The sequence below is a fragment of the Sipha flava genome, unplaced genomic scaffold (genome assembly GCF_003268045.1).
Source record: "Sipha flava isolate LNK unplaced genomic scaffold, YSA_version1 121_pilon_pilon, whole genome shotgun sequence".
Taxonomy (NCBI): Eukaryota; Metazoa; Arthropoda; class Insecta; order Hemiptera; family Aphididae; genus Sipha; species Sipha flava.
In genome coordinates this window covers 1,288,245-1,312,940 of record NW_020271747.1, presented here as the reverse complement: position 1 = coordinate 1,312,940, position 24,696 = coordinate 1,288,245, and the positions used below count along the sequence as shown (strand labels likewise).

At 38.1% G+C, this 24,696-nt stretch overlaps 1 protein-coding gene and 1 long non-coding RNA gene across 9 annotated transcripts in view; both read left to right on the top strand.

Moving 5' to 3' along the window:
* Positions 1 to 229: 229 nt before the first annotated feature.
* LOC112693997 lies at positions 230 to 8,587 on the top strand. The gene is made up of 3 exons (XR_003149528.1): positions 230 to 903; positions 8,279 to 8,355; positions 8,413 to 8,587. It is a non-coding gene; the product is annotated as an uncharacterized LOC112693997 (long non-coding RNA).
* A 1,201-nt stretch (positions 8,588 to 9,788) lies between these two features.
* Positions 9,789 to 24,696, top strand: part of LOC112693996 (serine/threonine-protein kinase tousled-like 2) — a 39,821-nt gene continuing 24,913 nt past the window's right edge. Inside the window, exons 1-2 of one of the 8 annotated variants that reach the window (XM_025569300.1) lie at positions 9,789 to 9,807; positions 11,799 to 11,865. In XM_025569300.1, the coding sequence (XP_025425085.1) occupies positions 11,835 to 11,865 (31 nt within the window). In that variant the 5' untranslated portion in view covers positions 9,789 to 9,807; positions 11,799 to 11,834. Of the gene's footprint in view, positions 9,808 to 10,489; positions 10,706 to 10,726; positions 11,435 to 11,465; positions 11,690 to 11,798; positions 11,866 to 21,438; positions 22,263 to 24,696 lie in introns of those variants that run through there. The other 7 variants (XM_025569302.1, XM_025569301.1, XM_025569298.1 and 4 more) reach the window with 7 other exon arrangements.

Genomic DNA, 24,696 nt, shown 5'->3' with positions numbered 1-24,696 from the left:
AAATATATTTCTCTTTGTGCCAAGTTTCAGTCGACGGTCGATATGATATATACTATTATTTTTTTGCGGTTGGTAAAACTTTCGAAGTGATATCGAAAAATAACATTTCGAATCGAGTTTGTAAACGAAACACAAAACGTATCGAGTGCATAGGTGGAGTAGGCGTGTAGTGCTGTTACGTACAGCGTAAATGGCATTGACGATGCATATACGCCGGACATAACGCAATTCGAATAGAAAAAAAAAATGGAATACGACTGACCTTTAATTGACGATTGTTTTTATTTTCCGTATTCATTATACACGGTTCTCGAAAAGAAAAACGTTCAAATCGACGGCGGCGTCTACTACTCAGAATGCGAAAACAAATCTATATATGCGGTGTGTACACATGTATTTTACACTTTGATACAGTGTGTAGTGAAACAGTTGAGCGCGTTATGCGCGTACGTGTGTTACAATGATCGTTACAAACATGTTCAGCTCCGCCGCATATCATAGGAAATAGATGTACATCACACTAACAGCGTTATAGAATCAAAATAATATCCTATCATGGCTCGCCATGGAGATGCGAGAACGCTAAGAGATGGTCTTCATATCAGATTTCAGCGGAATCAGTCATTCCACGATCTCCGTCACTTAGCTGTCCGGTGCCGAGGTGTGTAATTTATAAACTGTGCAGTGTTTGTGCCCAATTCATTTGTTTGCGTACACATTTAGTACACAGTTGTTTATTAGCGAGTTAACGATTTACACCGCTGCGAATTTATTTGATTTTTAAAAATGTTTTAATTTTATCCTGGCATTTCGTGTGTGGTATCTGTATATCCGTTCACGAGCAACTGCCCACAAATAATTGCACGTAACAGAAAGTCAAAAAAATATTTCAGCGGTTTAAAGGTTGGTTTGAAACTTACATTTTTATTTTACACGATGCGTGAATTAATCTGTTAATCATGCGTATCAATGTATGTACCGCTGTATCAGTATACAAAATTATACACACACGCACGCATAGAATTCTATGTAAGAATGTATTTACATTCATATATTACGACCTACTTGAGATTTTCTTTTGTCTTTTTGAATGCATAGATTTATCGCATACGTTTTCCAACTCTTTCAAAGCGTTATTTTCAAGTTATTTTCAATGCAAGTAGCTTTTAACACCTTTTAATCTAACTTAACTATATATTATAGGTAATAATAAAAATGGGTTATCTCGTAGTATTATTGTGTAGGTACTATAATAAACATAATTTAAAATTAACCTATCAACCTTCACTGATTTACGTACAAATAAATATTTGAAAATTCATCATCATTAAAACTATTGATACACAGTGAATAAAAATTATTCTCCCGCTTTTATCATTGATTTTTGTATACTCGGTAATATAAGTTTTATGGAAATAATACGAGTAAAACAATACTATTATTATTTTATAATTATTTGCAAAGTTTAATTGTTTTCTGCTGTTATTTTTAAATTTAAAGTTTGTATCAGTGGTCCACGACTACCAAGCAGGAGTTTCATTATGAATTCCAAATCAATTTATTGCAGAAAGTATGTAAATTTTAAATTAATCCTGTACCTTGTCCAGTCGGTTATAAATATATTGATATTACCAAAGTTTTAAAATGTATTAATAATACTATTTTAATTTCACAAATTCATTTATTCAGTAATTGTATAATCTTTTTTTATGTCTTATATATCTTATGTTTTATTTGCTTAATATAATAACAGTTTTCAAAATAATTAGAACCAATGCCAAGTCAACGATATATGGAATCTCAATCTACCGAGATTAAAGATTAAAGACATATTGATTACTGAAGATGTCATCAAAACGTTTAGTTAATTATTAATAAAATCGATGGTATACTAATATCAATCAAATACCTCAGAATCTTTATCGTCCCAAATATAATGAGACTTACTCAAATTGACTCTCTCGTTTTAGACAAAGAAAGACCGCCTAATAAATTGGGGTGTTGCTAGATTTTAACCAGCATTAGCATATTTATGGGGGATGTCCAGGGGTACTGGACTTCCGCAGAACTCAAAAATATAGAACTCTGTTTTTTCCCGTGAACAAAATATTTATTTAAAATACAGTTTAAAATTAGCTATGGACGCAGTCGAACGTTCGAAAACTTATTATGCGCGGATTATATGTATCACCACTTTATAAATAGGTACCCGTATTTCTTTATATCAGTATAAGTATATCATGTCGATATTATTCAACCCCTTCCCCAGAAAAAAATTGAAAATGCGCCACAATATACCAGAGATAAGAGAGTCGGCGGTACTCTGTGCTGGATTTAGGAAATTTGAAGCCCGGGACTAAAAAAATTGAACTCCTTTACATAGGTGGAAGTACCGGGTATGTTCATGATTTTTTATATCTAAGTACACCTGAGACCTTTTGATTTTTATAGTAAATTCGCGGTTTTACCTTTATTTTGTAATCATCATCACATTATTAATTTCAGTTATATATTATGTAACATCTTTGCATTTAAATATTGGAACAACTAAAAAAATATCAATATTTTTAATTGTTGTTCATATGATTTTTGTCGGTGTAAAATATCAACAATCACTTGCTAATGTATTAGCATTATTAGGATATTAATCCCTATTGTAATAGGGATACTGAATTGGTAAATCTCTAGCTCTGACCATTATTTAATTAGTTTTCTGTTATCAATTTGGTTGATCGAATGTGAGATAGTTGAAACTCCACTTGTATGCGCCACGGGTTCTTAATTTTTATACATTGCTGAGTGTTCGAAGTTGGTCTTTTTGATTTTTGAAGTGAAATAGTAATAATATACTTGGGTTTTCCAAATTTTAATTAAATATTAGTACGACAATTTTGATATTTTATCCAAAATATGATTTACTAATAATTTTTTCGAACTAAAATGTATTTATAGTTTATATAATATATATGTCTGATATCGTATAGAATATTAATACTTATAATATATTATATAAAAGCAAAAAAAGAAAAATAATAATTGCTTATACATGTTATTTAGTTGGTACGTTTTGAAAAGACTATTGACATTTGATCTTTCGTGATAATATGCAGTGTGAAGTCAATATATTTGAGTATTCAATATTTCCTCATACGATTTTTTTCTTGTGCAATTTTTTTTTTTAAACAGTTTGAAGTTATAAGTTAGGTATTTTTTAATTTTTACAAATCAATTAAAATGTTTTTTTAGAAAACTATTTTTTTAAATGTTTATCTTAAGAATACAATCAAATACATAACTATTAATTATTGATGAAGATAATTAATATATAGCTTATAATATCAGATAATAAAAAATTTCGTTATTTCAAATATATGTAGTTTTGTAGATAGGAGTAATTTATTTATTTTTACTGAATATCAAATTTTTAAAAAAGTAACCTATAGCTTCTATTGCAATATCACAAAATTTGATGTTTAAATAACATTTTTATGTATGAATTATCAAGTTTCTAACTTTTTAAAATGGTGGAGGGGCTTTCATAAAGGTTTACATTATTAAAAGGATTGTCCTCGGTTAATTTTAATATAATAGTGCACCTAGTTATTATTCATGTAGCGCTATTTATAAGATATACTTATTACTTTTACAAATCATTTTCCAAAATATTTCCGTAATAATATGTGTGTAACAATGGCATATTTTCGGAGGGGAGGGGTATCCCTGGTCTTGATCAATCCCAGAAAAAAAAAACATTTTCGGTTTAGCGATGTTATACATAAATGAAAACTATTTAATAACGACTGTAGAAATTATTGATGAACTGCAAAAAAAAAAAAAGACGTTTACCTTTTTTATAACAAAGAACTCTTAATTCGTATTTATAATATTTGTAATAATAGAATAATATAATTATTAATTAATACCTTTATATGTATTTTTATAATATTATAAAATCACTTTTGAAAATATGCTACTGTCTGTAACTTATTTTTACTGTTGCAAATAAAAATTAGGTTTTAAATAAACATATTTTTAACTTATTAAATTATTTTTAGATAGAATGTGTTAATTTGTTATAAATATCAGAAAATTTGTCTTTGTTTAAGTATTTTGTCTTTCCTAAAATCCAATTTTCAATTAAATTATTTAGAAACAAGAAACCATAAATACATATGTAAGAAAGAATAATACCAAATACGGACTATACTTCTAAACTATGAAACCGTGCGAGGTATTGTAACGGTTTGTTATCCGGAGTATAACTGGATTTAACGTTTATTCTTCAGACTACAGAAACTGCATATTATTTAGTGCACAGTTTGAAATGATATAGTTTTTAATATGTATTTATGAATTAACCCACATAATATGATGGAAATAAATGTAGTTGTACTTAACGTACATATTCTAAAATTAAAATTTTCATCGTCACTATATAAATCTATACACATTGACCAAAATTTAATTTAATTAGAATATTTAATTAGTAAAACATTGACAGAGTCTATCCATAAACGTGGGAACAGGTAGTTCCGGGTGTGACCAGACATCATAAAAATGTATATAGGACCCTAAAATTGAAATCTAAGGGCATGAGGCCCTTATTTTAACTGATGTTGTTCAAATTAAATTTAATTTTTTTTTTTTTTTTTTTTTTAATGAGATTTTAACATTACATTATAATATCTCGACAATTATATACATGAATTCGAAATAAATTAAGGTTGGTAAAGCTCACACTCTTAAATTCGGAGACCTGATTGCAGGATAAAATTTAGCGTATGTTTAATTATATTGGTATTGTCGGTTGAAAGAGCATCAATAAGGGAAAAATTAATACCAGAGATGAAAAAGAGAATCTTTAGTTGAGATCTTTGGATAGATAGAGATGGACAATTAATGAGTAGGTGATGGAAATCACAGTATTTTCCACCACAGTTGGGTAGAGGACAACACGCACTACTGTTGAGTCCCAATTTAAATGAGTGGTGTGGTAATAGGCTATGGCCCGTGCGTAATCTAGTGAATTTAGCTATGGCTGCACGGCTCATCTTTAGGGAATGAAACCATGGTCGATTAGGGATGTTTTTAAATAATGACCTATAACCAAAAGCATAGGATTCTGGTAAGGAATCCCATTCCAGCTTCCATTGTTCATTTATAACTTTGCGATTATTTAATTTATTCTAAACTATTTGGTAAAAAATACTTAAAATATATTCTGTTGTAGAAAAAATAAAAACTAAATTTTCTAAATTTTCGTCCAATATTTTATTATGATTATAAAACAGCTATAATTGACTACAAGATTACAAATCATAAATAATTGAAGCTATCTGAAAATAATATACGAGATTCAAGTAAAGCATATTCATTGGTAGTAATATACTACAATATTAAATAAAAAAATTAAAATTTTGTTTATTTAATTTAATTTAATTTATTAAGATTTACGGGCTTAACCCTTCAACAATACTACATAGCATAAATATAATATACAATAACAAGTGACAATGCTTATAAAAATTATTTTAATTATTTATATAATTTATTAAATATACATTCCCATTTTGTTAAGATAGGGCCCAAAAGTATTATAGGCACCCCAGGGCCGTATTGAGATTTGATGGCGCCCCTGGATGTATTTGCGCTACCCCACAAGGGAAATTTGCATTTTTTGACAAAAAATAATTTTAGATATATAAAGCATGTATAAAAACATAGTATACAAGGTGATAATTACTAATAAACTTTAATAGCTATTTGTATTACTTTAAAATATAAACAATCAATTCATTATAAAAACATGTCATTTTCTTTAAATGTTTTAGTTTTACAATTGTGTTAGATGATTTTAAATTAATTTTAATACAATATTACTATGGTACTTTTTTTGGTTTTATAGAGGCAAATTTATCAATGACATTATCAAATGAAATTGTTTTAACTACATATTTTTCTATTGACAATGTAGCCGTACTAGTGAGACGACTTTGACCTATTGTTGATCTAATATCATTTTTTATAATTTTCAGCTTACTGCAGCTTCTTTCACAAATAGTATTTGTGACAGGAATCATTAAAAATATTCGTAGTGCCACCTCTAAGTTCGGATATAAATCTTGTAAAAAGATGAATATGCTTTAGAACACCGGTTCTCAAACTTTTTTTTTCCACGGTCCCTTTTTTTAGACCCAATTTAGCCACAGTGCCCTGTTGTGAATAACATTAAAGATAGAACAAAAAAAAAATACTTATTGATAACCCATTTTATTAATTTTATTAAAATTTATCTTAATTATAAATTAATGCATTTTTAAACTTAAAAAATAAATAAATAAAAATTATTGTTATTATGATTATAATTATTATATACAAATATAAGGTTAATATGAGAATATACGAATATACAACAGAAAATATTACATTATTTGCTATAAAGTTTTTACTAAAACAATAAGGAAAAACAATTTAAACCTTTTTAACTATTTATTATCTACCGTAGACCGTGTTGCCCTTAGAAAGTGGTCGTGGTGCCCCTAGGGCACCGCGATGTACAGTTTGGGAACCGCAGCTTTAGAATATCTATTTTGGTAATAATTTTTGGTAAGTTATATCAATTTTCAAATGATGTTAAATTTGGTATATCGTATGTATTATTTAACAAAATAATTAAACAAATTTAAATAAATATGCATTTTCAAATATTTTGTGAAAAATATTACATAAGTAGTGTTGACATTTGCGCCCTTCTTAAAATTGCGTCCCTGGCCCATGCTCTTTTACCCTGCACTAAATACGGCCTTAAGGTACCCCATAAAATACGGGTCCGCGCATGCCAATGAGTCTATCCTTTTATTGAAATAACTGTAATTACTCGTTATAAAAGTCCTTTATGTAAGGTTTTTACCGTAAATTTATATGTTTATAGCTAATAAAATCCTATGTACCGTGTAAAATTTAACTATTTAAAACTTTGTGAAATTATTAAATTTTACTTATGCAATTATAAGATAACCTTGTAAAGTTATTTATAAATATTAAATTATTGTCAATATCAAAACTTAGAAAATTGTTATTATCAATGATTACACATCAAGTTTTTAAAATTACAGCGTTATAGGTTAACGTCTGTATAGGCTAGTTTTGATGCAGTAGATAATTATCAACGAAAAATATTTGCATTGTCTGGTAAATTTATTTTTAAATTTGTTAAAAACATTGTATAAAAAAAATGAAGAAATGCTAATTTGAATATTGGGAGTGTTATCATCCGTTCCTTGACTAGTAAGGTTAGTTAACCTGGTTACTAACCTGACCATGTGTATTTTATTTTTGGACCCGCAAAACTAGAAAGTAATAGGGAACCCAGAAATATAGCACTTGATAATATTAATTGAATAATCCAATAAGTTATGGGTTTAAAGATTTTAGAAGAGTACTTTTTGGCTGTATTGGTGTTTTATTTTGTATTGCAACTTTAATTATCAATCGGTAGAGTCATATAATTCTATTCCAATTATAAATTATGAATAGTAAATATCTTATATATTTAAATTGTGTATTAAAATATTGTTAATGAGTCATTCAAACTTATACGGTTTTAATATTGGATGATATTATTGAAAAATTGTTTACAAATTAATAATCACCAAGAAAAATATAATATAATTGTTATCAAAGTTCATGGTAAAATATTTTATGTGTATATTCTTAAATTTTGTTTTGTATTTATTAAGGTTCATAAAGTGATAAAGTGACATTACCAAGCAAAAATATGATATGCCATATCGCGTGGGGTGATTAATTACTAGGTAGGAATAATAATTACTAATAAATTGGATAATTGGTGGAATATAAAATAAAAAAAATCGATATTAAATATAACATAATTTTACTGGTTTTACTTTTTTAAATGTGATGTTTGTGAACCTAAAAAATCTATTTTAAAGTTCTTGATGGCTCTATTAAAGTTCGATTGTTAGTTTCTCTAAGATGTCACATTTATTTAATCGTTATTCATTCAAAAAATCTGAACAAAATGAATTATAGTGTTTTGTGATTAAAACTTGTAGTAGATTTTATTTAATAAAGTGCTAATTATTTATTTAAAATCATTGGTGTTTGAAAAACAAATTAACGTGGTTTAAAATATACTCTACGAAATTCATAAGTACGACTTTATTGTGACTACAGCAAATAGTAGTTGTTATATTTAGTGTTTAATAATAATTTATACAGTTATATTTAAATCGACAAAAATTGATTGTGTTTTCAGGCGTTGAATGATTACATAGTGAAGTTTGGAAATACATACTCGTATTATTTATCTGCGGAATCTAAAGTAGAAAAGCTGTAAGTATACAATTTTTTTATTCATTAAAATTCTAATACTAAATGATCATGATAAAGTCATTACAGAGGCACCATTTGGGAGAGAATATTGCGTGAATTGATATCCCTATATTCAATAAATAAACTGAATTAGTTTATTTTATATCTTATTATTCTTATTAGCATAATTAAATAAAATCAACCGAACTTTGACATTCTTAATAGAAAACTGAAGTGGCATAATCACTGAATGTGTGCAAAAATTCTTTAATATATTAATAACCATATAAATGCTTATATTACAAAACTCAAATACAGATTACTATATATATATATATATGTTCATCAGCGTACAATATTCAGTATATATGTTGATTTTTCAAATTTAAATTTTGAACTTTACAAAATATAACAGAATATTTTAACATTTTATGTACTCGTTAAAAATAATTTAAGAATTTTTCCATTTAAGCATCAATATATTATTTTAGTAAAGAACAGATGTCTAGAATTTTTACTCCAATTTTACTATCCATAAAAACGTAATTATTTATACTTAAGAAAAAGTCAAATTTAAACAATGGAGTGCATTTTCTGAAAAATATGGTTATAAGTTATATATAAAAAGATCATGATGTACGAGCTTACATAAATTATCCAACGAAAGCACTTATAACATTTTTCGCGAAAAATTTCAATTTAACATAACACAGTATTATAACAGTATTTTCAATCGTATTTGTATGTATTATACACATTCATTAATCATGAAGGCTATCATATTTACGAACATGATTTAATTTATATACATTTATAATCAATTATGCCTTTAATAAAATAAAATTATCAGTTCCATTAAGTCATCACTTCCCATTCGAAGAACTTAATACAACATATTTGGGTATTTGTAGATAAAATTACACTTAAAAAACACTCGAGTGTTTTATCATTATATCAATGTCATTGTTCAGAAATTCGTCGGGAAAATGAGAAAATGTGTGTAAAGATTACATTTTTCTATTTTGTTAACCGTCTTCCAATTTGAGGCATTTTATATGATTAATCGAACTACTTGTTGAATATATTTCCATAATGCAGTGAAATTGATTTATTTGGCTTATAGTTTATGAGAATTATTATTATTGTTGATAAAGACGATATACTGCATTTCCTGCTAATTTCGATATAAGAAAAAAGTTATCTTTTTTCAGCCAATTATGTTTTAATATTTTATTGGGTTACAATGACTGATTTATTAATTAAAAGCAAATATATCGACGAGTTTCACCTCTCCTGTTGTATTATAATGATTTTTTCATAATCCAATCTCTAACAGAATACGATTTATCCTGATAGATAAATCGGTTTCACTGGAATCTTTATCCTTAACCTCGCAAAACTCGACTTTGACGGCCGACACGACCGTTAGTACTCGCAGCAAGGCGCAACGGCGGTTTTTTTTCCAGTGTTTAAGTAAGTACACATTGAAGTCTATAATATTATCGAAAAAATTGACGGCGGCAACGATTAACTTGTTTTGAGACCGATAGTGGTAGAAATCGTCGGACGTAGTGGGAGGAAATCTTGTATTGGCACTGAGGCCGTGTGCGATTGTGATAACGCGCGCGGTGACATCTCTCGTGATAACGATAAATGTGCCCATACAAAGCCGACGACGAAGTGTATTGACGCGCTCGTACGAGCAGGAATATTTTAAGGTCGAGATTCTCTTCTTCCGGTCGTGGGATGGTGGTTAATCGGGACGGGCGGAAAGGTCGAGGAGCCGAAGGATCCGACGGCGGTCGTCTTACGAGACGCGTAAGGGATTGCAATAATGTATGGGCGGCGGTGGCGAAACCTTTGAACGGGACGGCAGGAGTACGTGGTGGCAGTGCGGCGGCGGTACAGTGGAGAGAAGAAGTTTTCGCCAAATCGGTCGGAGACGGGTAGCGGTGGCAATGGTTACGGAACGGCGACGCGTTGTCACCTGCCCGCATTGCCAATACACAGTAATACACACACACACACACACACACGTGCGCGTGTGTGTGTGCGCAAACACACAAACATTCACGCACGCACGTACACCGGGAAAATTACACACACACACTCGCGGGCGTGCAGAGCGGGCGGCAGCAGCCAAGCAGCAGCAGCAGCAGCTCAGTGTCGGTTGCGCTGTTTATTAATTCGGCCGGCTTAGCCGCAAACGCATGTGTACCGCCGCCACCGCCGTCGTCATCACCGCCGCCGACCGCGTTCGTGTGCGTGTATCGACAACGCACGCACGCACTGCTTACCCGTCGACGTCGTCGTCGTCGTCGCCACCGCCGCTACCACCACTACCGCCACCACCGGCCGCCGCCGCATAGTAGTATTATTATTATTATATAGTATAGCGTAGTAGTGTTCGCCATTTAATCGCCGCGACGGGTTTATGCTCATTATCACTCGTCGTTAGTTTTCGTGTGTTTTTTTTTTTTTTTAATTTTTTTTTTTACAATCATTCCGTTGAAGCAACGACTGCTCGACGTTACGAAAATTATCCTCAACGATTTCGCCTATTCCTTTGGGTCGAGCCACAGCGAGCGTGTGTCTGTGTGGTGTGATCATCGTCCGTTTGTTTTTATTTTTTTCAAATTTTTAATAATTTCTGTCTTTCCCCCGACATTCGATTAATCCCGTCGAGTGCGGCGCTCTCCGCGATCGTTTCGTTTGCGTGTTCCGGAGTGTACGTGTGTGTGTGAACGAGTGTTTTCAAACGTCCGTCATTCGTGCCTGCGCGCACGCATAACACAACAATGTTCCTCGCCGACCGTAGCACAACGTCGCCGTCGTCGTCGCCGCCGCCAACGTCGCCGCCGCCGCCGCCGCCGTCGCCGTTGTCCACTGCGACCGTTTGCGAATAGTTAAAAATCGCACCGTGTGTGTTTTGAGTGCGTGTTTCGGACGTAGCGAAATTTTACCGACGCCGCCGTGTCCGGCGTGTGCGCGCGCTCCGACGCCGCCGCCGCCGTCGCAGCGGTCTCGTTTGTCTCGGAAATCGTAGCCGCCACCGCCTACGCCGTCGGTCGAATTACCACGGCTGCCACCTCGAACAACGGTATTTATCAACCATCCATCGTTACATTGTCGTTGTATTTCGCGTCCGTATTGTACTGCCACTTCCGGCGGAGAAACTTTCATTATCAGTTTTTTCCGCACGCGTGTTATCACACGTGTGAACACACATTGATAACGCGCGACAAGGCTCCAATCGGCTAAAGTTATCGGTGTGTTCGAGACCGCGCACCCTTCCCCGTTACGCCATCAATGTGATTTTTGATATCGGTCATTTATCCTCTCGTCGGTTTATTTGGTTAGTCGGTTATTACCCTTAAATTATAATTCTTATCTACGCCATTTATTGTGATACGTGCGTCACCCGTTTTTTTATTGTTAAGAAAAAACCGTTATTGTTTTTCCAGATTACAAATGAAACATTGGCAATATGAACTGACGGGATGACGGAGATCCATTGGCTATCAGGAGGTGGTGAGTACAAAATTCGGTTTATAATCTACGGCTTTTTTTTTAGTTTTATTTTGTTTCTGCGTAAAACTTTATTTGCATACTACTATATCGCTTATCACCGCAGTCTTAAAAGCTGTCCTCGGTATCTGTTTTTTCTCCACGTTTATCTCAACGTGCTCCTGTCGTGTGTAGATCCTTCGCTACCGACGGTTGTTGTTACATTTACAAATTAGCACACGACTCCTATTCGTGCATTACATGAATTATGAATAATCTGCTGCAGTTAAAAAAAAAATGAAAAATATACAATACGTAACTCGACTATTAATAATCAGTGAGGCCAACGTGAACAGAAAAATAAACTGCAGCGGTCCTTGTTGTGTCCTAACCCCTAGTCCCCTCGCCGACCGCCCGTGTAATAATACCGGTGAGTCTGTGGTCCGCCACTGAACCTCTCGAACGCTTTGTTTGTGTGTGTGAGTGTATTTGGATCAAACTGAAGCGGCAACGATGGTTGTGCGTGTCTAAACGACTGTATAACAATCGCTGCTCGAAATCGTTTATTACACGACGAGCAGTCTGTATTTTGTTATTGGTCTGTTTGATTTCTATTATTATAATAGCTACTGCGCGCGTCGACCAAGAAAAATGTATATAATACACATAACAAACGCATATAAAAATGCATATGTATCGTAAATAACACATGTTCAAAGGTGTACCGTTCTTTGAAATATAAAATAACAATTTTCTAGCCACAGTTACCTCCCGTGGTCGAGAGGTAATATTCTTTTCCGTTTTTTAAAAACGACATTCCTGAATTAGCCATCGCCCTCTGTTCCACATCATCACTAACTTTTCACTGCGTACAATAACCTAGTTATCTTAAAAATTCTTTAAATTCGTTCCTACCTACCACGCATGTCGACTATATTCACTGTACGAATTAAAGGTTAATCACCTCGTCGAATAACCGTCGTTTTCATTATTCTTCTCTTATCTTTCTCTCGTGCTCATTGAATCATTGGCGGGGTAATCCCCCGTGATACGAGTGCGCAAGCTAGGGAAACAAAACGGTTTGTCAAAACTACTCTTGAAAAGAAACGCGGAAGAACAATTGGGGACCACAGCGTTTGACGGTGTGTACACGTTATGTTATAATAATATTATCGTCATAGCTTATCCACGCGCGTATAAAACATCTAAACTGGAAGGAAATACGTAAACCGTTTCATTTTGAATATAATATCGACCGGCGTCCAGGTACCACTGGTAATAGAGAGGATATCGGACGAGGAAGACGATGGTGGGGTGGGTTGTATGTGTATATAAATATATATAGCATATATGATTATATGTGTGCGCGTTCGGGGTGCAAAATCGGTGGCGACGGTGGTGGTATTCAACAGGGGGGCGAAACGTCGTCGTTTCTCGGTTGAACCGTCAGAGAGGTTGTATCGTATACATGTATACGTATTTCTGCGAGTATATGTGTGTGTGTGTGTACAATACAATAAAATGGCGTTTTCTATTGAACGGCAGTGAGCTCCGGAAGAGGATGGGTGGCGGTGGCTGTGTGGCCGTAGCTGCGGCGTAGGCCAGCGGGCTGGTGGTGGTACTGGTGGTGAACCGGTGAAGGGGTGAAAGAGAGTGACGGTGGAGAGACGTGTATATTTATTATGTGAGGGGCACACTGCTCTGGTCGTTTCGCTAAACATAGCCACATACATATATATACATACATACATACATACATACATACATACATATACGCCATCGCTGAGCGCCGAATGTTGTAAAACTTCAACCCGCGGCCGCTGCCGCAACCTCCACCACTTCAACACCGTCTCCCCAGCAACACCTCTTCCCCATCACCGCCACGACACCACTTCACCACCACCGAACGTTTCACCGCCAGCGTGTGTGCATGATCCCGCACATCGATCGAGCGAGCAAGTTTACCTATACGTGCGTGATGCGAACCCATTTTCACACGTTCGCCCTGCGCTCGACAAGACCGGAACGTCCTGTTGCGTCCGTCTTCGCGTTTCTGATGCTATGCGTGGCTACCTATTGGACGAAAGGATATCGCCCGATCGCTGTAACCGTAGTTAGATACAATGTGTCATACATTGGTAGTATCGATATTGGGTACAAGTACAAGTAGTGTTGGTATACGGCTAGTAGTAATAATAGAAGTAGCAGTAGCTGCAGTGAGGAAAGTAGTGTGTGTGTGTGTGTGTGTGAATAGGTGGCGGACTATGTCGACTACAACACCACTACTGCGGTACATGTACGTATATGCGTTGTGGTGCGGACGAAAGGCGATGATAAAGCGGGTTGGGGGAGGTTTAAAGTTAAGTTATCCCCCGGCCGAACAAACGATCCCTGGGTGTCCGCCATCTTGGTGTACTCCGTTACCCCTCTCGTCGTAGTCGTCGTCATCGTCCCACGCTCCTGCCACCGTTTTGCCTTCCCCTCGCTACTATTCCGCTCGTGCATAATGGTTTCGAAATCAAAGTCAAACGGCCGTCGCCGGGCAAATCCTCTGCTCATGTCGCCGGGAATTCCGTCGAGCCCGCGATAATGTAAAACGCCCCGTGTTACACTTCCTCCTCCTTAACATCTTTCTCCTCTCTATCGTCGTCGTCGTCCACCTCGCCATCATCCCTGTTACACCCTCTAACCTCTCCGCACCACCGCGGTGTCCACCGACCCCTTTTATCCTCTCACTATGGCAGGCAGCTGGCTGACTGTTTTGTGTGCGAATGTGCGTGTGCGTGTGTGTTGAAATGCGATCAATAAGCTTCGAAATGTATTACATTGGGCCTTTTTTCATTCTCCCCCACCCTCTCTCATTTTCCTTTTCGAATGTTAAACTTCCATTCCGCATACGCGCACTATAGTTACGACTCCTACTTTGTGACACTGTTCAAATTTACACTTGCGTGTGTTATATTGTAGACGAAGCCCACCAAAACTCCATTCCCCGGTCCGTATACCACTAATTCTGTACTCGACCAACCCATCCAACTCGATCCGGCTCAGTCGTGTTCCCATCGACCCGGAAAATCGCAGCGGAATTGGTTTGCTTTCGATTTAAATGTATGCACAGAATATTTCTACAAATTCAATAACTTTTTATTTCGTATTTTTGTATAGGTGGTGGTGTGAACGTTATTTGTTCGAAGGATTGTGTTTAATGTTTGATAGTCGCAAACGAGTTCAAAATATTTCGCTATTATTTACACAATGTATATGCATATCCATTAAAGAGAGTGAGAGAGAGATTGATCAATAACCGACGTTTACTTAAAGTAAGTAGGTCATCGCGAAACGGACACCGATTTTTTCGTGCACTCTCCGACTGCGACTATCGCTTTTATGTAATGTACGCTTGCACACGTACACGTGAACGGGGAAAAAAAATAGGAACTCGTAACACAAAATATTTCGCGTGTATTGTATTATTGGCGGTGCCGGTGGTGTTCTTTGTTCGAGAAATCGGCGGTCGCAAAGCGTCAGCAAAAACGCATCGGAAATCAAGTGGATTTACTATTATGGGTAGTCTCACCCGCGCGTGTTCGTGTTTGCGTTCGTACACCCGCGCGTTTGTTATGATACGAGTTAAATAGCCTCTGTCTGACCGTCGCCCGTCCACAGTCGTTGAGTGGGGTGGAGTGGTAAACAGACGAGAATATTATCGTGTTTAAAAATAATCTCCGACACGCCGTATGGCAACACTGTGCCATGCCAATATGCTTTCGGAAGGTCGTTGAATGGCCGTGGATCATTGTCACAGCGTGACCGGATAAACACTCGACGAGTAACCCTTCCCTCGGAGACCTGATTGCGAGTGTGTGTGTGTGTGTGTGTGTTACATACACGACGCGCGCGCACACAAACGAACGAGTGTAATTGATGGTAATAAATACATTTTCGTTGCGTTCTTTTGAACGCGGATCGAATTTTTTCGAACGAAATAGAAAAAAAAATATATGAATCATACGTATAAATTTCATGACCCGTTTGACATTATCGTTTTCTTAATTATTTATTTTTTTTTCTTTTCATCAAATTACTGTATTACTGTTCGACTGGCCTGTGTCCGTCTGCATCTAGTCGCGCGCTCCGAATCCGCTGCGGTAGAATGATCGGAGGAAAATTGACACGATTATTATCGTTTAACACTATTAATATTATTATTATTATTATTATTAAAATATCACTTTAATAACACGAAGACGGTGTCGCCCTATTTATTTCTCTCGGCTCAATTAACACGGCCTAGAGTTTTGCGACGCACCGTTACCAACAATAGCAGCAGTGCTTACAGTGTAACGGGCGTAAACCGATAATTGTTTACGACCCAGATTCTCGTTTTTATTTGTCTTAGACTACAAATATTCGAAATAATAAACTATAAACTGTTGAGCGTACAAAGTATCGACGAACTATTTATTCACTTCATCCGACGTCTCGTGGTCCCGATCGAATTCGATGTTACGATCACTGTGTGCAATCGGAGTATATTACTAATCCACGGTCTGGTAAAAATGCCTGTTCGAAGTTCAAACTTACGTTTGAAGTACGTCTCACACTTGTCGATTGCCATCGTTAAACTATCGTTTTATCACGCTGTTAAATGCGTTTTCGTATCATATCGGTCCAGAACATCGATTGAATCGTCGACTTGGTCCTGCTGTTATCGCGCCCGTGTGTACACACATAATTCGTGACATTTGACATTTGTTGTGCTCCTGTGTTGTATGTAAAAACTCAATACCCGCCCCCTACCACCACCTTACCACCAGCTGAATATATTTAGTTTAACGCACTCTGCCTATGCATACCGTACTACGGCATAGAAATAGTAATAAATTGGTTGTATACAATGTACATAAATGTTTTGTGTTTAACAAAATCTAAGCATATTGTATATGATTGCGAATTTTATTCCAACCTACGAATGCGCCTTGCATACCAATAACCTCTGTTAACCATATACGTTAAATAATAATGGTAATAATAATAATAATAATAATAATACGATTGTGCACGGATCTAGAGTAGAAGACCATCAGCCCGGTGAATGTCCAAGTAACGGATTCCGTGCGGTGGGCCTTGACGCACACGTAGTTTTCGTAATTTCCCGGAGACCGCGGAACTGTTGGCGTGCGAAATTCCCGACTAATCGCGAAAGTAGTGATATTTTGATGAAAACTATAAACCGTAATTTAATTATTTCGCCTCGTCTTATTCGGGCTAGTCATCATCATCGTATGCGTTTTCGCAAGAAAACTCCATTTTTGTAAAACGCATTTAATCCTCATCGTATTAATCGCTTCGGGGAGATTTCAATACACCGCCTAAGCCAAAAAAACGGAGGAGTTGAAACGCTGTGTCTTTAATAAAACTAGTTGTTTTTTTTTCTAAATTGTTTCACCATCTGCACTGAAAACTATTATTTTTTGTTAGAACTCTAATCATACTCGGTTTGAAATTAATACTCGAGGTGAGGGGAAATCGTCGGAAAAAAATAACCTTGCTTGATCATTACCTGGTTTTGATGTAGGGAAGGATCCGGTTTTTTGTAACCAAGTACGTCGGTATTATACGACTGTTGCGTGAAACGCAACTGTTTTCAAATTCGATAACAGATCCTTCGCGTCCTACCGTTTGGGCACCACCGTATTAAGTATAAGTGCATCGCGTATAAAAATCATTTTGTTTTTGATGTTCTCGTTGCGCGCGCGCGCACACACCCACCCCTTTATACATTGGAGAGTTAATTTATTGGTCGACATACGATTGTTACCTACCTCTCTCCACCCCCGCGAATATGAAAAAAGATATTGCATAACACGTATACGTATGAATAAAATACAGTATTCGAATAATTCCTGAGGTTTGTATTTAGAGCATCGTCTGTCATCGTCTGTTCGTGTAAAAAAAAAATCATAGCGGCGATCTATGCTAACATGGCAAAACGATGGCAACGATGCCAACGAACACTAATACAACCAGTTTTGTCCGTTATGTTTCATTTTTATTTTCCTATTCCGATTGTGAAATCTGTCGTAAGTCTGGCAACATCGAGAGTGAATCGAATTGCTAATTACATCGACGGCTCACAAACACAAAAACACACACACACACACACACACACACACACACACACACACACACACACACACAAACACAAAACACACACACACACACCGGTCCTTGAGGTCTCCCCCACTCCTCACCCCGTCCCCGATGCCTCCCCGTTGCCATCAGACACAATAGAATTGGCGCTGTTCGACTACCCTCTCCTGCCCGTCGTCCCGCAGGCGTAAAAACACAGGGAGCTTATAAACGCGATAATTCAATTTTCGCCGTGCGCGACCGGTCGTTCATTTAGACCATAAGTGCTGAGCCGGTGACGGCGTCTCGCACGCGCACGAGCGCCGTGTATTCGAGTCATCCGGATAGGAGTAATACGACGGCGGCGTAGGTGGTTTCTGTGTGATTCGAGCCCGTGAGCGTGAATACATTTCCTTTTGCTCCCCGTCCCGACTTGATAGCCCGTGACACAATTTACGATAATAAAATTACGTCAACAGTAATTCGCGTGTGTACATCATTTCTAACGCATGCGAGTTCGTTGCCCGTCTTACGAGTCTTACGATTGCGACGATTTCTTATTTTTTTTTATTTCAATTTATTTTTCACCGTTTATCATTATGAATGATCAATTTATGTGCGGTCCAGTGTTCTATTAAAAACACTGCCTCCGCCGGTCTCCTTGATTACGTATGTACTCGAAATTAAAACATATACAACTCTTTCTATAGTGCTCTCGACGATAACTTTAGGATAAACGGGTAAATCTCACGTAGTCTTTCATGCCGAGATCACGTACGAGTTACGCCAATATGTATTCGATAAATATTTTACAACTCCTCGATAATGATTCGACAATGACTCGACACAACGCGCCTTAATTAACCGCTTTTATGTATCTTGTGATACTTAGAGGACTATGTATGTTGATTAAAAATTAACTTCATTCGATTAACGAAAAATATAAAAATAGAGATTATAATTCGTGTATTTTATTTCCCGTGAAGAAAAAAAACCTATAAACGAAAAAGCGTAATCGCGGCAGCGCAGCAGTGTATCGGAACGCGTTAGGATACGTATGAACGGCACCCGGACTCAACCGCGCGATCGAACGTGTTACGCGCGCCAGACATCAGACGTGCCCCGCAGTGCCCTGCTGATAAAAATAATCGTAGCATTACCGTTCGAATTCGTAGTCAGCTGACTGCCCACTCAGCCGTATGAGCGGCGGCGGCCGTGACGTCACGAATCCAGCGTTGCCAAGTCGTACCCCTCACTCGCGACCGTTTCGTACACATTTACTTCCTCCGTCGACGAACCCGTCGTTTTTCCCTTTTTCTTTTCGTTCTCTCGTTTTATTTAATTTTTTTTTCCAACATAGTGTATGTACTTGTATATTTATACGCATACAAAATAATAATATCGTATGCGTATATATATATATATATTCTATACTTGCATAAACATATAGGTATATATATATATATATATCAATAAGGTATTGTGTTTTTTTTAACGTATGCGCGCACTGGCACTCTCCTATTACGATGTTTTATATACCTATCGTGCGGCGGTTCTTCGGTATTATTGTAATTTATACACACAATCGAGAGGAACTCGCCGCCGCCATGTATATTTCGGGTCGACATTACCGTAGTTCGCCGCCGTCACAGCGACCGGTGGAGGAGTCGCCATATTGGACTATCGTTCGAGGATTTACGTTTAAACGGCCGCGTCGGTACCAAATCACAACTACTGCGCTCTTATGCACGCCAAACGCTATGTGTGTTATTGTCTGCGCGTACGCGTGTTTCGATTTACATCGCTAAAAACCTACGTGCGGCGGCGCCATCTTAGTTTTTTTTCCCCAACGCGTCGCGTCGTATGCGTGCGTGTGTGTGTGTAACCTCAATTGGCAATATCTGTTTACACACGATACAGCACACATTGTGCCGTACATACGCAATAATGTAATCCGTATATTGTGCGTTTTGTGTCTACTGCATGATGTATGTATTTACATATATAATGGAAATATTATTTCCGTCGACAACCGATTTTTGCTGTAAACAATATCGGCCGCGCATTATCAGTGTTTTCCAACGTTGGGATCTGCTATACTTTTTTTCGCTTACATGTAAAGTGTTCATTTTGCATTTATTTGCGCTATAAATTGGAAAGTTTCTGCGCGCAGGAGCCAATTTTTTTTTTTTTTCTTTTCTTTCTTAGTAGACGTAATTTGGATTCGGTGTATCGAAGTCGAACAAAAAATGACATTAAATCATGTTTTGCGGATCCTTTTATTTTTGAACAAAATGATTTTTTGGATTCTGTTTTCGTGTACGTGTATCATGGTGTGCCTGGGCTAGGCTTAAACATTCAAGCTGATTTCAGCTGCATGCATCGACGGTGACGACTATCTCTTATTTATTCTATTTCGTCGAGACAGAAACGTCTGCGTGTGCCATAATACGAGATGTTCACCGAATAATGCCTTTGTAATACACACTATCGTGTCAAGAATGAGTGTTGACATTGCGCGTGATGTTTGTGTTTTCGACGAATTTGGATTTATCCTCTAGAGAGAAACGTTTCGTCACCTCCGCCTTCGTTATTATTATAACCACTTAAAATAACGTATTTTTATTATATTTACAATCCGTATATAAGAGTAGCTTAACGAGTAAGCTTAATTAATTAAATATAGCCCAACTGACAGTAGAGGGGTTAGATGTGATTTTAAAGCAGTTTTTAATTGTATAGTTTTCTAGCGTTCTGTTGAACTTCCTGGAATTTGGATTGTGGTAAGGTTTAAAATAACGGAATTTGTGTGACTAGGGAATTTTCTATGGCGTTTGTTTTTAGAACAGCGTAACATTAGTGATCTACTGATTTCGCGCCCGGTTTCGTTAAAAACACATGCAGATGATTTTTTCCTGAAATCGGTAATTTTGGCATCTCGGTATGAAGGAGGAATGTTAAAATTTGAAATTTTAAAATATTTGCCAACCGCTCTACGGTTTTTGGTACATCACAGCGATGGGTAAGTAGTGTCTCGTTGGGGCGAGAATTCGTTTCACATCTACAGGGAGCGGGGGCTTGTTGGACGGTAAGAGAGCAAGTAGTGCGAGAGATAACGATTGACGAACAATTTAACGTGCATCGGTGGTTGGTACTTGGGTAGGTATAGTGCTTAGGTGACGGGTGCGAAGGTCGCACCGCAACGGGTATCGCGCGCAACCGGGAGGGAAGAAAAAAGTGAACAGAAAAGAGAAAAAAGAATAGTAGTCAAGCGTTATTATTATTACTAAACACAGGAAAGGAATGCACTGTGAGCCATGTACATGTATAATAAGTATACGGTGTTGTGCACCGCGCGCGCGCGTGTGTGTTATACGGAGAGCGGCGGACCCGGAGAGCAGCTGCCCGCGTGTGCACACTGTCATATTTTATTTTATACACATATCGTCAGGAGAGGATATAGAGTCATTATTCCCATTCCGAGTCCGGTCATCGGGTCGTACGGGCCGTCGTCGTAGTTATCGTTTCACAAAACCGCCAGCCACACCGAGTGCGCGCGTGTGTGCCGATCGCGGTCCGTCGTCGGTGTCTTACGTTCGCGTCGTGTTTTCGTGTGCGCTGCGAGAGTAGTGAATGTGGTGCGCGCACACCTCGTGTGATAATAATAATCATAACAATAGTGTACACTGCAGTCGGCCGTGGTCCGTTGTGAATATCTTGCGTACCTTCTAGCGCGTACAATACCGCTTGTATTCAATATGCGTTTAATAAACTCCCGACCTGCGTACGTTTCACGGCGGACGATCGCCGAAAGTATACGGGACGATACGTGTTTTCGATAAATAATAAATGTTATAGACCGTACGCGCATTCTTACCCGGTATTTCTCGGTGTACGCAGAGTGCTCGCGCGTATCTCTTCGTTGGCGTTTTCCCGTTCAAGACGTGTACTCCGGCCACGTTCTGTGTTCTTCTAGGCTTTTCCTTATTTTATTATTTTTTTTTTTTTTCGTTAACGCCATCGTCGGCGGCGAATTTCATTGTAAAATCAATATTACGTCGTGTGGAAACTCGGACGATGAGTAGCAGCAGTAGTAACGGCTGTGGCGGCGGCAGCGATTGAGCGGCGGTGGGGTGTACTTTCCTCGCCCGACCAGTCGTATCCCCCCGGCCCATGGAAGAGGCGCAGAGTTCATATTGTTGCGTCGCCAGTGCATATGTCGTGTTACCTTGTGCCGCCGCCGTCAGCAGCAGCGACCGGTGCGCATTTATCGATGATGTATTCCCAAGGTTAGTCCGACACCTGTAATTTTATGTATTACAATCTACATATTATTAAGTTCATACGTTTCTCGTGTGTGTTCAAAACAATAATTGGTTATAATATATAATCCACGTAAATGAGCAAATCGCTCGTCGATCGTTATCATCATTGATATTCGATCGCGGTAACGTTTTCGTAGTGTTATGGCAAAAGAAAATCAATGAATAAAATTATACTTAAGTAATATAGTCGGGGTAAATCGAACAGAAGCTTGTTTTGGCGTACGATGTTTTCAACGCACGAGACCTTTCCTCGTTTTGAAGACGCATTTATCCGATCGCAAATGCTTTTCTATTTTTATGTTTGAAAGACATACGCAAAGCACAGGTCGAGTAGTTGTAATCCTGAGTACCTACTCTGGTTATAATAATCGAAAACACAATGTTGTGCCAATGCGCGCACATACGCACGTAGTACACACAAAGACCAATAGAACCCCTGCGTGGACGGTGATAACGAGGGGGGTTGCTCCGTCATCGGCATCGTCGTGTAGTGTATATAGTAGTCGTATTATTTTCGGACGACCGCCGATCGATAACGCCTCGACCTCTCCGATGGGTTTTTTAAATACGGTTTGCGTTTATTTTAAATAAACGAGAAATTGCTTGATGGTCGTCGTACCGCGCCTGCTCTTCCTCTTCTTAGTCAATTGCCGATTTCTCTCCGCCTTCTTCCCTGGGCGCTTCGCTCTCTTTCTTTCATTGTTTCTCAACTTTATTTAATTTCTTTTCCGTATCGTACATTTCGACGACTCAATGTACACAATGCAAATGACTGTAGCAATGGTGGTAATGATGATGACCGACGAGCACAACAACGACGACCGGCTTCGGTGGCGGTGACTGCAAGCGCGATCGCGACGACGAAATCCGTAAATGGCGATATCGGCCGTGGATCGTTAAAAAAACACATCGAGAGAGAGAGAGAGAGAGAGAGAAAGAGAGAGAGAGTGAGACGCGTTTCAATTCCTCCGTACATCATGCGTGTGTGCGCGCGCACGCGCGGTTTATATATAATATGCACATCGTGTTTTTATTCTATTTCTTCTCTTACAACCGCATTCGCCTGTGGCAACGGATTCTTTCATAGGTCGTCGTCTCGTCGCCGCGTCCGTGTTTAATGTAGACGTGCGTGCGCGTGTGTACGTGGCAAGTTCGCGTAGCACATTCGTGGAACGTTGCCGCCTACCGTGGCTAGCGTTGCTTGTGTGTCGTCTCTTGTACGTGTGAGTGTGCTTGGTCCTGTACAAGTTAGCGAGGAATAAAGAGCGTGGGACGGCGGGTGGGCGGAAGGTATCCTCTAACCGATACACTGGTGCACGCACACTCGCACGGGTCCCGAAGGAGTGAACGGGACGGGGAAGAAGAGTGAGAATCGTGGTGCGGGTGTGCGTGTGCGCGCGAGAGAGAGCTAAGAGATGTGTGCTCTGGATAAATACGTCTTGTAATAAATAAGCGGCGGAGAAGTGTAGCCGGGCGCACGTGAACAATGGCGGCCGAACGTCACATACGCGCGTCGCACACAGTTTACAGTGTAACGCCGGTGTGCGCTTGTGTGCGTGTGTTCGTGCGTGCGTGCGCGCGTGCGCGCGTGTGTGTGAGCATCGACGACAAGGACGACAGCGAGAGAGAAGAGATGACCGGCCAAAGTTTGTGCCGCCGCCGCATTCCTATGTGTTTTATTTTTGCGCGCGCGTCTATAACCCAAATTCGCGACTTTGTCGATTTCGGCACACGAGTGCGCGCGCGCGCCGCGGCGTTTCCGAGACTATGATTTTAACGTCGCGTCGGCCCGGCGGTAGCTTTTCCGGCTTTACGATTTTTACCGACTCGCGTTTTGCCTTTTCAACATCTGCCGTCGCCGGAGGTTTTACATGCCGTGTGCAGGACCACCCGCCACCGTGCTCCCTCTTCTGCGGACTCAGTAATTGTTTCCCGATCGCGTTTTGTACCGAGAGTACTTATTTCGGAGTACCGTTGTTTCAGATGTGCACTCGACACAACGTTCGTCGTCGTCGTGCACGCCATACAAATTTAAATATTTTCCAACATCAATAATGATATTATTGAGTTCACACGACGTGTCTTACGTTTCGATCAGCCGATTTCGTCTGCCAACGTAACGTTTTGACGTTTTTCGCGTGTTAGGGCCTAAAACCACACCAAGTCCCAGGAAAAGATTTGGCGGTCGAAAAAATGACTCTGCCGATTAAAACAGCAGCGCCTAAATATTTGTCGTTTAACTGCTCGAACTGTTCGTAAGCCTCACCACGCGAACACGCAAGCGCACGCGTTCGCACCAACCGTACATATCGTACTTTATAACGAGTCCGAGGTTTCGATAAGTTAATTTGGTGAATAATTAATAAATGTTTCGGGAACACGTACGTTATATATGAAA